The sequence below is a fragment of the Orbicella faveolata genome, unplaced genomic scaffold (genome assembly GCF_042242905.1).
Source record: "Orbicella faveolata isolate gen_17 unplaced genomic scaffold, um_ofav_v1 contig_12, whole genome shotgun sequence".
NCBI classification, from domain to species: domain Eukaryota; kingdom Metazoa; phylum Cnidaria; class Anthozoa; order Scleractinia; family Merulinidae; genus Orbicella; species Orbicella faveolata.
In genome coordinates, this window is record NW_028301539.1 from 17,068,893 (window position 1) to 17,081,920 (window position 13,028).

At 41.2% G+C, this 13,028-nt stretch overlaps 2 protein-coding genes across 4 annotated transcripts in view; one reads left to right on the top strand and one right to left on the bottom strand.

Moving 5' to 3' along the window:
- On the bottom strand, nucleotides 1-12,106 carry LOC110061449 (PAX3- and PAX7-binding protein 1-like). 2 transcript variants are annotated; one of them, XM_089282578.1, is made up of 11 exons: nucleotides 10,723-12,099; nucleotides 9,092-9,218; nucleotides 8,735-8,935; nucleotides 6,552-6,751; nucleotides 5,749-5,899; nucleotides 4,872-4,990; nucleotides 4,168-4,244; nucleotides 3,765-3,831; nucleotides 3,244-3,390; nucleotides 2,329-2,480; nucleotides 1-1,328 (listed from the first exon to the last, which is right to left on the bottom strand). In XM_089282578.1, the coding sequence occupies exons 1-11, from the start codon at nucleotides 12,031-12,033 to the stop codon at nucleotides 1,220-1,222; spliced, it is 2,661 nt and encodes an 886-aa protein (XP_089138704.1). In that variant the 5' UTR covers nucleotides 12,034-12,099; the 3' UTR covers nucleotides 1-1,219. The 2 variants fall into 2 exon arrangements, with proteins under 2 accessions (XP_089138704.1, XP_089138703.1); XM_089282577.1 differs by lacking the exons at nucleotides 1-1,328; nucleotides 2,329-2,480 and having other exon boundaries at nucleotides 2,709-3,390; nucleotides 10,723-12,106.
- Nucleotides 12,080-13,028, top strand: part of LOC110060305 (protein DGCR6-like) — a 5,650-nt gene continuing 4,701 nt past the window's right edge. For both annotated transcript variants that reach the window (XM_020767076.2, XM_020767068.2), the window contains exons 1-2: nucleotides 12,080-12,372; nucleotides 12,558-12,718. In XM_020767076.2, the coding sequence (XP_020622735.1) occupies nucleotides 12,161-12,372; nucleotides 12,558-12,718 (373 nt within the window). In that variant the 5' untranslated portion in view covers nucleotides 12,080-12,160. The remainder of the gene's footprint in view (nucleotides 12,373-12,557; nucleotides 12,719-13,028) is intronic.

A 13,028-nucleotide genomic window follows, 5' to 3' on the forward strand; every position in this document is an offset into this window, starting at 1 on the left:
TTTTAAAAGTCTTTGAAAGTTTAGTGGCTAATCACGTTGTTTTAGATGATTGTACTTGACACTCTATTTTGTCTTCAGCTCGTCAAGATCGCAAGCAACAAAGCAGTGCTTCAACCCAAGTAACAGAACAAGCAACACACCAATGGGTCAATTATTCTCTTAACACCCTTCAAGTGTTGGGCACCTCTTACCAATCCTTGAGGCCGGACAAAAGAGAGGGTTAGGGTGTTTTTTTTTTTGTTGTTTTTTTTGAGGGGGGGGGGGGGGGGGGAGGAAAAGGGAGAGCGGATCCACGTTGGGGAAAGCAACTTGAAATTGAGAGATGAATGAACGTTTGAATAATCTTGCAATGTAAAGGCCGCTGCGACCAAGCAAGTTACTAAACCGGGTGATAAATGAAGCCTCTGAGCCTAGCTCCCGAGGAAAGCAGTGAATAATTAATTAACTCCTAGGATTCGAAGCCTGCAAGAGACAGACTTGGAGCAGTTCTTTGTTAATTTATCTTACTTATCGAGCAAAAAGAAACTTGAGATCCGTCCACGTCTTATAGCCTGCAGACAAGCTCTCTAGGGAGCTCTCAAAGAGTTTGCTACAGACTAACGATTGTCCGCAGTCTCGCAACCGTTACTTCAGTTGTCACACAACGCTTCTCGTGGATTCAAAGAGCGTTACGCCACGAACCAAGTAACGCCTGTAATACGGACGAGAGATTGCGGAAATCAAGCCTCCAGAAAATATCGACAACCAAAATACACTTGGTCTTTCAAGTATCCACAAAACCTTTTTGTTCTTTTGATGTCAAGAGAATGAACTGCCATGCAAAGGGGGTTCCACTACAAGAAAAATCTTTAAAACACTCCTTTCGATGTTAAACTGTGTGTAGTCACAAAAGTCACGTACGCAATGCTTCCAAAGATTGCGTGACTCGGGGAGCACTCGAACAATGCTGGTCACGTAAACGTCTGCTCCTGAGGCTGGCGTCTCGTCACACTTACAGCATGATTACGTGGTCATTTTTAGGTGATTTATAGCAACGGTAAAATGGCTGTTACAAGTGAAGAAAGAGAAATTTCAATCCTTTTCCTTCAATTCCCCCAGCGCGCAAAGCCGCCCAGTAACTTCGCTGACCAACTGAGTCGAAGGCTCGACACAACGCTCCTCCAAGTAGTTCAAGGTTTGGAGAACTCCACTGTTGAACATAAAAGGATTCGAGCCTATGTCATACTTCTTTCACGAGATCATCCAGACTGTGTTCTGTAGCCACCAGCTTCGCCTTGTCCACGGATCTCAGTTGAAGGAGAAGTTGGATAACCTTCTTGATGCCATTCCTACAAAGGTGATAAAATCAAATCAATAAACACAATGAACACCCACTGGCTCTTTTCACACCAAATAGTTTTAACGAACACTAAGAGAAGGTCCAGAAAGCCAGACGTGGCTACATCTAAGAGTAATCATAAGATAAGTAGTTAAATACAATTTCAGTTCAAATGTGTGATTTAGGCCCAGTCCACACCACGCTGGAGAAATCTGAAAACAACGTTTTTACTCTGAAAACGCATCAAATTTTTTCCGTCCACACTGCACTAGAGGAATTCAAAAACGCATCAATCAGCGCTTATTTTGGATTTGTGTTTGAGGAAACCTAGGAGAAACCAATTGATTATCGTCACATTATTGCTTTCAAAAACCTCTGTTTTCAAAATGTTTTCCGTCCACAGTAAAACTTTTAGTGTGGACGTAAGTAAAAACCCAAAGCCGGCGTTTTCAAATTCCTCCGGTTTGAAGAGTGTTTTCGAAAAGCTCCGTTTTCGTGACGGATTAGTGTGGACGGTAGGCCAAACCGTAGAAATAAAGCTGCGGTTTCAAATTTCTCCAGCGTAGAGTGGACGAGGCCTTAGTTCTAATCTGCACAGTAGGTGTAATACGGGGAAAAGGGAGAGCGAGAGCGAGAGCGAGAGCGAGAGCGAGAGCGAGAGCGAGAGCGAGAGCGAGAGCGAGAGCGAGAGCGAGAGCGAGAGCGAGAGCGAGAGCGAGAGCGAGAGCGAGAGCGAGAGCGAGAGCGAGAGCGAGAGCGAGAGCGAGAGCGAGAGCGAGAGCGAGAGCGAGAGCGAGAGCGAGAGCGAGAGCGAGAGCGAGAGCGAGAGCGAGAGCGAGAGCGAGAGCGAGAGCGAGAGCGAGAATGGACGCAGGGGATGGGAGAGAGGTTTTCCCCCTTGCCTACCCTACCCCTCCCTGATTTTTTCCTGATGACCATAACCCATTGCAATTCCCCCGGTATTTGTTATCCAGTCGAAATAGAGAAATTTCAGTGCATATGTTATCTACCTCGCCTTCTTTTTCTCAGCTTCAGGACATCCTGCACAAGAGCGTTGCATGCTTGCTGCCAAGGTGGCGAGATAACGCACCAACGCTTCTAACGAAGGCAAAGTCTTCTGTTGGTGCTCGCTAAACCACTGTTTGGGAAACGTGGCAGTGATCTGCAGTGGAAGGAGAAGCATCCTCACTTAGTTTAGTTTACTTTCTATAAAGTCCCTCAATCTTTGAATCAGAATAAAAGTATGTTGAGAAGTATCCATTCTATGAAGACACCTTGTAAGAAAGCGTACGCTGAAAGCCGTACTTTTATAACTCGAGGCAATGCTGATGCGAGCAAATTTAATTTATATTTTGATAATTGAAATAACTTTTTTGACTTGATTTGTTTTCTTATGTTTCTCCCTAAAAGAAATACAATTGGAGTTATAGAAACATTCGTAAATGTAAACGTGTCCGAGAACTCGAAAAAGTCGTTCAAACACTCACACCCGGCTCATGTTCTCTTTGCTCGTTTTCCCAAACTTCCAATCTCTTTTTCTGTGGCTCGATCAAAAAATAATACAGGGAAAATGTTTTCCCTGTTTCTTAAATGGGAGGTGAAAATGTACTTAAAAGTAGATATGTGGCTGGGAACACGGCTAAGTTTCTGCTCGTATCGTCCGCCTGTGGGAGGTGTCCGATAGCAGCGAGCGGGTCAACAGCAATTAGACTACGAGTAGCCCCTCTTTCGCTCAGTCCGTCGGGCGAGACGCGAAAGAAAACCGCAAGAAAAAATGGTGTCGCGAAAAACTGGGGGCACGCTTCTCGCCCCCAGGATTTCGCGCGGACATCTTTTCCTCGCAGTTTATTTAAGGTCACGCTCGACGGACTAAGCAAAAGAGGGACTACTCGTGGTCTTAAATGTAATAAGATAACAGCACTTACCGCTTTAGCCTTTTCCAGACTGTCGAAGTAAAGATGAGAATGTTGAAGAGCTAAGAGCAGATATCTGTTCAGTAGACCGTCCACTGCCATTTCCTGCAGCCTGGCGGACGAAATGAGACCCTCCCATCTGAGGATGTTATCCATGAGCTACAAGAACAACGGACAATGAAGGTTTGTAAGGTACATGTAGTGTAATAAGCAGAGATCTCAGTGGATCACAGCGTGGGTGACAATGACTGCTGTTTTAGAAGAACAGTAACTTCCTGCCAGAGATTTACAAGCAAGTTACCCGCAATCAGGGGATTCCAAGAATTTCCTGGGAAAATAGACCGAGGTAATATGTCACACTATCGTGAAGCACATCAGGAACATCATGCAGAATTTTGAAAAAGTTGGAAGAATGCTCCGAATTTTCGGAACGACGTTCATCAACACGTGATACTGCTCAGAAAGCGTTTATTTCAGTTGTTAGAGCAAGCACTAAATTGTATAAGCAGCAGAAAGAAAAGAAAGAAGAGTACCTTGACACAACTCCAAAACTGTCTCTGGAAAAACGCCAAGGCCCCTGAAGATTTGTTGTCCAGTAAACTGTGAAAAATAAAAGCGAATACAGTTAAACCTGTATTGAGCAGACACCCTTAAGACCCTCACTAGTGTCCCCTTAATACAGGGTGTCCGCTCTAAGCAGGTTCTAATATGTTGTGCAATAATAGGTAATGGTTAATAACTCTTTTGTAACACAGTGTGATATAGTGTATCAAGACTGCTCATAGCACAATGTCCAGTCAGCCAATGCATCAATCTGGAATAATCTACTTAGCTTTAAAACGACATCGCTGAACAGTGTTAAAGGAGCCTCAGCCAAACTTTTAGAAGTAAACAAGTACTTAATATGAATCAAAAAGAAGAAGGACCGAAGTGTACCTTTTAGGATAAAGAGGGACATAGACATCGTCGCTTACACATCTTCTCAAGCGAGTCGTTATGGCAGCAAACAGCGACTGTACAAAAGCAAAAGAGATGACACTGAGAGAAAATATGATGCAATATCATGGGAACAAGGGGATTAAACAGTATTGTAAGTCCCTAGTATAGGGAAAATGTACTGAAGAAATGATACACATGTAGCAATGCCTGCACAAGATATGTGCCTGTAAATATTGTCACTAGAAGAAAGCCGCATTAAATATTCAGAGTTTCCAAGTCATCATTTAAAAGGCAACCCTTTGTTGAACCTTGACCAACGGGTGGGAAACATGCGAGCCTGGAAAGTTCTGTTTGGAAGTCTAAACATATCAAACATCCAGTTGTATTGCGCATGCCTAGCTAAGAAACATGTGGCTCAATCCAGTCACTGGTGTTTTACTTCCGCTCATTTCCATTGCTTTAAAACCAATCAAAACCGAGCCTGTACCAGAACTCTCAAGAGTCACTGGCTTTATCAAGCTTGTGCAGTACTTAACAAACTCTGACTCGATGAACAAGATTGTTTCAAGCGTGGCGGCTAAAGCATGATTACATTGTACCACAGTGTGTAATCTCCTCCTATTATGCAATGCTCTCTTAAGAAGAAAAAAATCCCACACTGCTGCCATTTAACTGCCTAATAATCTCACATCTAACCTTACCTGTGTAGACTTATCTTGAGCATGAAAGTTGGGATAAACTTCAGCCATCCCTCTAATTAATTTAATAGCCAGCACTGTTTGTTTCTGTGATAAAGGATCCCAAACATGTTCAAAAAGACCTATAAGGAATACAAAAAACAACTCCATGATTTACCAATGGTAATTATGAAATAGCCCTTTTCACATTAACTTTTCTCATTTCCATTATGTACAACATAATCTAACGTACATACTAGGCAAATTTGGACAATTAGTTTTTGCTTGAAATTGCCTTGCAGCCACACTGGAGTACATTGTATTGCAGATGGGAAAGTTCATTACTAAAATGGCAACATAACATTTACTCCCTAACTTAGTCCTCTTTGTACTGCATGGCAAATCAGGCCTCTTGCAATTCAGTAGCCTATGAGACAGCTTCCTTAAGGGGTGTAGAAGGAAAAAGATATTCACAAGCAGAGCAAAGCAAGGGTGATTGCTAACTTTTTTTTCCATATACATGTACCTTAAGTAACTAGAGAGGCTGTTTAGAAACTAATCATTTAAAAGCAAAATCAACATTTGTAATCTAGGTCTACAAGAAGCTACAGTATGCTTAAAGGAGCTAGGCCACAGTTTTGCACCTTGAAAAGTTTAGCCTAAATTTTTCAAGTTTGTCTAATAATCCACGTTAATCTTCTCCATCCTTCACCATGCTTGTTCCTTTATGGTGTATCACTACCTTTTTGGTATTTTTCTACCTTGGAAAACTAATATTTTCAGGTTTCCTTCAGTGTAAAGATAATTTTTTTTACATGGCCAAAATAACTAAAAATGCTGTGACTGAGCTCCTTTAACCTAATACTCATTGGGAGGCAGCAATGAAACTAAAATTTGATACCAGTTAGTTTTGGGATAAGTGACTTCTCCAACACTATTGGAATGAGTTTAACATCAGGGTCGTCAACATCAATGTCATAGGGATCATCCCCACATCCAAACAACACCAGACTTTTGTACCAGCGGAAATCCTCAATCTCCAAACATTTGGCCTGGAAGAAAACAAAGTCAAAAATTAATACAATCCTGACACACACTGACAAAATCTAAGTATGCTTTGGTTTGCAAAAAAAAAGGGGATTGAGAAAATGGCCATCCATTTCCTTATGACTTGAGAAAAATGTACAAAGGAGTTGAACACAACTCGTGTCCTCCCTCACATTACTAAAACAAAAAAGTAACTGATTTTATACCTGCAGTTATGCAATTATTTAAAAACTGGCAAGCCAAAACTACAGATTAAAAATAATTGGAACTTTCCACTCAAAGAAAAGAATTCAAGAAACAAACAGCATTGAAAAACTTTCATGTGAAAGTCACAGTTTTCCTCAGACAAAAAATATGACTCAGTGTTAGCTGAGGGGAATTGTCCAATCAGTGATGACATATTCAAATAATGTTTCTCTTGGATTTTCACCAAGGTTCACGACAGCTTGCAGTGGCATACCCCTGAAAGCCTAATGCCGCCAAAGAACACCATACATTGTCACAGTGCGCTGCATTCAAGTAAAAATCAAATCAAATGCACGTCCGGTGTAACCTGCTTCAGTCAAACTTTGCGTGCGGCAAGGTGTTCATCACCAACACCGTGTCCTTGCCAAGTTCAGTTGCACAACGTGTTCATAACAAAGGTATCAATTGTACCTCAAACGGATTCCAGTCCAAAAGTTGCAGTCTAATAAATGGAGCAAACAGTTTAGGAAGACAAAGTGAAATGTATGCATTCCTATAACAGTCTTCGTGTTTGTTCTTCCATTCCTCAAATCTTGATTTTATTGAGTCGATAGAACTGAAATCCTCCACTACATCTTCAAATAAAGCTTTCTCCTCAGATAGAATCCTCTCTGCAAAAAACAACAAAATAAGGTATTTATCAAATCACCCATTCTATGTATATGCACGGTAATATTGGAACAAGTAAACTCCTTGTCTCATTTTAACTCCTCTCTCCCCAGATCACCTCTCAAAGCAACTAAATATTTCTGACCAACAGTGTCAACAGTTAAGAGCAGGCATTTGTTTGGAACATTCCATTACAGACATTTACAAAGTGTAAAATTAACTACTTAATAACCGAGAGTGAGGTCGTTACGGGAAAATCTCAAACTGAGGTCTTGCCGTATTGACCGAGTGATAGCAAGGTCAATACGGTAGGCCAAGGTTTGAGATTTTCGCGTAGCGACCGAACAGTCGAGGTTATTAAGTTGTTTATTATATGTCTCACGAATTAAAGAAAAAAAATTATTCGAGCGCAAGTCGTCCATTTACATCCGGCGATGCGTGTGTTTACCGATTCATTCATCGTCTCAAACCCAGGGCAAAACTACACAGTCAGTGAACTTCACCACTGTATTTCTTTGCGGGAAAAATGATTGTCACAGCCCTCAAAAAGGTATTTTAGTATCGTGGTGCCACAAATTGATGAGGGAGTTTTTCCAACTTTTTTGGCGAAACGTCAATGCATATAGAAAAGACAGAAAGTGCTTCAAAATGGTCCAAACCAACGGTCTTTCGGTGAAAGAATATACTAATGCTTCAGAATGCACTGCTCAGAATAACTCGATCATCGCATTCGCTTTCGACAACATATCTTGGCCCTCTTCATTCTGGGACTTATGAATGAACTTTTCAAGCCTTGTGAGCGTCTAAAACTTCCTGCAGGTATCAGAAACATTGCTACCGACAGAAACCGCCCGATTGTTTACATCTGATGATCCTGGAAGCTTATGTACACTTGCTTGTGTTAAAGCAAGGGAATCTATTTGATGAGAACTGAAACGGAGTTCAATATTTCGCTCATTGTTGTGACTAAGATGATAACTTATAAGTTTCTTCGTGGTTTTCTGCTCAGGATAAGTGACACATCTGCCGATGGTGTTTTTCACTTGGCGATTTTAGCTTTACTCAACACTCGGCAAACTGTGTTTGTTTTTCACTAGTGCTTGCCACGGTTACCGGTAAGTCAAAAACGACGTCTATATAAATTTTATTAAGGAAAAATCCCTAAACTTTTAGCTACTCAGAATTAAATTTACTTCTCTTACTGTTTTCAATCGGCTTTCATCATTTCAATGCGCTTGAATTTTCCAAGCCGGGCTCTTCCTAATTTGCATAATCCGTAATCGGCCCGTGGGCATTACGGCTGCATAATGACCGCTCAGATCTCGCTCTTAGCCAATCAGAGCACGCGTTATATCGGCCACAAGCCAAAGCCATATAATGAATTAACTTTAATTTGTACCTTGTAGATAGTCAAGTGAATGAAGTATGAAGTGGATTAAGGAGTTCTGTACACTTACATTAACAGGCTCATTGATGTTGTTGAATCAGTGAAATCCTAACTTACAGTAATGAAAATATATATTAAATAAATTCCAGTTTTAGAGAGGAAGCCACATCAGCCTTAGTTAGTTTTCGTGCAGGTCCTCCATCCTGGTTGAATTGGAATTATTTGGAGATGTTGGTTTTTGTGGGGGCGGGAGGTGGGGAACCAGAGTACTCTGACTAGCAAGGCGAGAACCAACAACAAACTCAACCCAGATATAGCACCATGCTGGAATCAAATCAGGGCCACATTGGTGGGAAGCGAGCACTCTCACCACTGCGCCATCCCTGCTCCCCATACATGAAAAATTTAAATTCCAAAATCATCAATAAGTTGATAGTAATATTCATTTAATAGTTAATAAGCCATCATTAGTCTTTAAAAAAGATGCTTCTGGAACTTTATTTCTGAGTTTGAACAAATCTAGAATATAAGTATACATTGTACCAAGTTATCAAATTTAAATATTAGATCTTGGAAATGGGAATAATCCTACTCTTACTTGTTTCTGCCCTGAACTTGATGGCATCTACTTCAGTCTCTTCCTCATCAGTCGACTGTCCTTCATGGTGAGTTTCAGGCTGTGAACATTTCTTCTCCCGTTCTCTGTGTTTTCTCCTCCGTGCTCTTCTACCCTCTCTCTCGGCAGCTCGTCTTAGCTTGGCCTGATCTGTTGCTTTAGCTGAATTCTGACCCTGCCTCCCTGTTATGAAATAAACAGAGACACACCAGCCAAATAAAGACAGATTTGCATGTCACCCTGATTTTTCTTGAGGACACTGTGTGGCTGCACACACTATCATAGGTTAGCACCTAACCAATTCCATTTTTTTATGCATGAAAAGAAAATTGCAGTTACCAGCTTGTGCATTTAAGAAGTCTCCTGCCTGGTCACTAACATCCATCTGCCTCCTCTGTACCACAGCGCTGGCTCGATTCTTTAATAACGCATGCATTGACCTCTCAAGTTCATCAATTTCTGGCACCTGTAGAAAGAGAGATGCATGTAAAGCTCTGTTCATGAAACAAAGGGTCTCAATAAGCCAGTAGTCTGGGTAATCAAACACAGACAAGAACAAGTAGTAATGTCCTACAATGATATGTTAACCCATTCAAATTCAAATTCAGTAAAGCAGAACTGTAGAAAAAATTAGACCTCTGAGAAAAGAATTTAAAATTCTAAGTTTTGAGCCCAATCAAATTACCGTAAACACCCGCAGATAAGCCGCACCCACAGATAAGCTGCACCCTGAGTTTAGCACTCAAATTTTGGAAAAAAAGTTTTTTGAAAGAAATCCAAAGTCAAGCCTTTAGGAGTCTTGTTCATCGAACGTAAACTCACTTTTAACATTGAAACGAAAAATACTACCAGGCTTTCGATCGAATTGGAAGATGGAAAACTGGACACCGGAAGCAGCCCGATGTTTTTAAGAGTTTTGCCGGTATTACACAAAGCACCGTTTCTGTAACTTGTCTCGCAATGGCTAAACAAAATTGAGAGATAAGTTGCACGAAACATTGCCCAGTGTAACGGTGTCTTTATTTGTTAATACGTAATTGACACAAGACTGTTTTTGTAAAATACAAAATAAATTGCATTTTGGCACAATTGGTTTATACCAAGCCGCATGGGACTTGGGCGAGAACGATAAGTTTGCCTTGTTTGTTTATTCTCAAGCAAAACAAGATGGAGTCGTTCGAGTTTACATCTGCTGTTTGTGGCTATCACATCTACAAAGAGATTTGGGAGCCAAATGTCGGAGACAAATTTCTTGCTCTAAGAGAGTTACATAATCAGTTCGACAAATATGCCATCAAAGTGCTAAACGGTGAGGAAACAGTGGGCCATCTACCATGCGAATACTCGAAAATAGCATGGTATTTTCTCGCTTGTGGAAGATCGCTATCTGTTGAAGTTACTGGCCATCGTCGACGCTGCAAACAGCTTTGCGGGGGAATGGAAATTCCATGCTGCGTGATGTTTTCCTGTTCGAGAAAAGCGACCATAAATCGCTTGAATGATCTCCTAACGAAGAAGGTTTAACGCTTTAAGCAGCAACAAATGTAAGCTCTACAATAAGGTTACACTTACATCAACAACGGCTCTTTTAGGAGCCACCAAACTTGCAAAAGCAATGACCAGTACTCCTTTGTAGTTTTATGTAATGTTTATTGACATACTTATCCATAAAGTGTCAATTCACCGAGATTTAGGGCACCTTTTCCAAATGTTCCCGCAGATGAGCCACACCCTCGATTTTGAGTGACGATTTTTGGAAAAAAGGCGTGGCTTATCTGCGGGTCTTTATGGTAAATTCCAACATTGTATCACTTACCAGCAAATTGGGCGCAAAACAAGTCACACAACCCTAGAACTTACTAATGAAAATGTATAAAAAGAGAAGTTATTATAGTGATATCAGATAAGCTCTTGTTGAAGCAACCCTCACCCCACATCTCCACCCCTTAGATCCTGCTTGTATCACCCACCTTGTGATTAAGGCATTCTAGCAAGTCCCTGACATACCCCCTCATCTCTTGAAAAAAAGTAAATCTCTGCTCTGCATTTCGTCCCTGACGCTCTAGCTTCTTGATGCTTCCCTGCGCAGTTTCCAGCTGAGATGTTGCTTTTTCTTTGTCCATCTGATGTCCGCGATGTACCTCTTGAAGCGTTGCTAACTGTTGTTTCATCTTGTCGCAAATCATGTCTACAGTTACTGCGTGATGACTTTGCAGTGAATTAGAGGCCACGGTCAGTCCATGAGTTTGATTTCCATTTGTGTGTACATCTCTATACCCGACTCCATATGTATAAGGTTGCTGGGCTATTTGAAAGCCTGAAGGTTGATCCTCGGCATACTGTTGCTGATATAATGAATTTGTCATCTCAGTGGCTGGCGGCAATTCTGTTTGTACCAGGGGTGCAGAAACCCCTTTCACTCCTTTGCGAATTTGTTCATCTTCCCAAAGTTTCAACTCCTCATCATCTTCAGCCTCTTCATCGTCAGATTTTTCGTCAAGTTGTTGATTAGCAAGCGCGGCTTCTACCTCTCGTCTACGATCCAGAGCTGGAAATCCTGTTTTCCTTGCAACAGAGAAGGTGATGGGGCCTTCGTCACCCTCGTCATCACTTACATCATTTTCATCTTCTCTCACCAGCCGACCTTTTGAAGCAAATTGCCCTTCATATTTCTTTGTGTCATCTAGAGGAATGTAATCTTGCTCAGTTTGTCTAGCCATTTCACGTCTTTTGCGTGCGGCATGGATTGTTGCTGCATCTGGTATACTAAAATCAGTTCTTATATTTGAATTTGTAACCGGTTCTTTTACAGGAGCTGACCCTACAGACTCAATGTCATCATCAGCGTCATCATCGTCGCCTTCACGTGTGATCTGGCTCAGTTCTGCCCGCAGTGCAGCAAGTTTCTCATCGGTGTCGTCTTGACCCTGATCAAGACTTCCGTCATTTTTATTCGCGTCCGCCTCCCCGCCGATTTTCTCTTTCTTTTTCCGTTCTTGCTCGATTTTCTTCGCCAAACGACGGCTTTCCTTTGATTTCCGAACCTTAAAAACCTCACCCTCGTCTGCCGCTTCATCATCGAAGCTCAACAGGGAATTGGAAGACGCAACTTTATCGACCTTGATCTTTGACTTCTTTTTCTCTTTTGGCTTCGAATTTTCAACTGTGTTTTTTGGAATTGCAGGAACGTTCTCTGATTCATCATCATCTCCGGTGTCGTCGTCTTCGTCTACGACTTTTTTGCGAAAATTTCGTTTAGACTTCTTGAACATGGTGGCCATGATTTTCTTGCAAGCGTGAAAGGTGTCATGGGAAGCTCTCCCCAGATCTCTCCTGAACGCTGCTTTCAACGCCTGCTTGATTTCAGCCCCTTCAGCCGATCAATATTCTTCACTTTTCTCCCTAAGAATGTCTTACTTTTACGGCGGAGGAGGAGGGCAAAGGCAGCCAAAATGGAATTATCAAACAAACCTAGATCCCAATTTATTAGCTACAGTTCGCGATGAAATGCTTCGAAAAGAAGAGGAATATCGTAAGGAGCAACAGCGAATCGAAGCCGAACAGAAAAGGTTAACCAGTTATTTGACACAACTTCAAGCCATGGTTCGAGATCTGCCTGGGTAATGATTTCCTTTCAAAATTTTCAAAATTTTTATTAATCAATCTTTCTTTAAGCTGTGTGAATTTAACTAGTCGTGATGTTTCACATCTGACTCTCTTGACCCTATTCTTTTAAAGGAGATCAATAATCTTTAATTTAGGATAAATATTCTAGCTTAATTGTTTTCTTTTTTTTTATTTTCAGTACATACAAAAAGAAATTTACTTATGATGTGCTATCTGGAATTGCTACTTGTCTTCTGGATGGCACAGTCTTTGAGATTGTAAAGGGACTGGAGGACATCCAACAACTTTCTGAACGAAATTTGCTCAATAAAAGAATGAAAATAGTAAACTCACAAAAAGGTAGTTCATTGTTGTATCATTTCTTGGTGAAATTAGTGTGTATAACATTATCTCTTTGGAAGTCACTGAGGATAAGGGAGGAGAGGAGAGGATTTTACAGCCAGTCTTGTCTGTTCTGGGTGAACTGCAAAGTAAACAAAAAAGACTTGATTTTAAATTGCAATCTAATGTAATTGCTCAGTAGCAATAATTTGACCAATCTCAATCCTGGAGTCAGGGGGTAGAAATCGGAAAGTGAGCCAGCATCAGTCACAGCAGTTACTCTCTATACTCATGTTTAGAAACTGTTATTGAATTTGAACACATGTGC

What these genes read in the sequence shown, in the direction of transcription:
- LOC110061449 (XM_089282577.1), bottom strand. Translation starts at nt 12,033, where the DNA reads ATGGCCACCATGTTCAAGAAGTCTAAACGAAATTTTCGCAAAAAAGTC. An exon ending in TAGAATGCCTTAATCACAAG is followed by an intron (nt 9,219 to 10,722) that starts GTGGGTGATACA and finishes CTCTTTCTACAG; the next exon opens with GTGCCAGAAATTGATGAACT. An exon ending in CTCAAGATAAGTCTACACAG is followed by an intron (nt 4,245 to 4,871) that starts GTAAGGTTAGAT and finishes GCTTTTGTACAG; the next exon opens with TCGCTGTTTGCTGCCATAAC.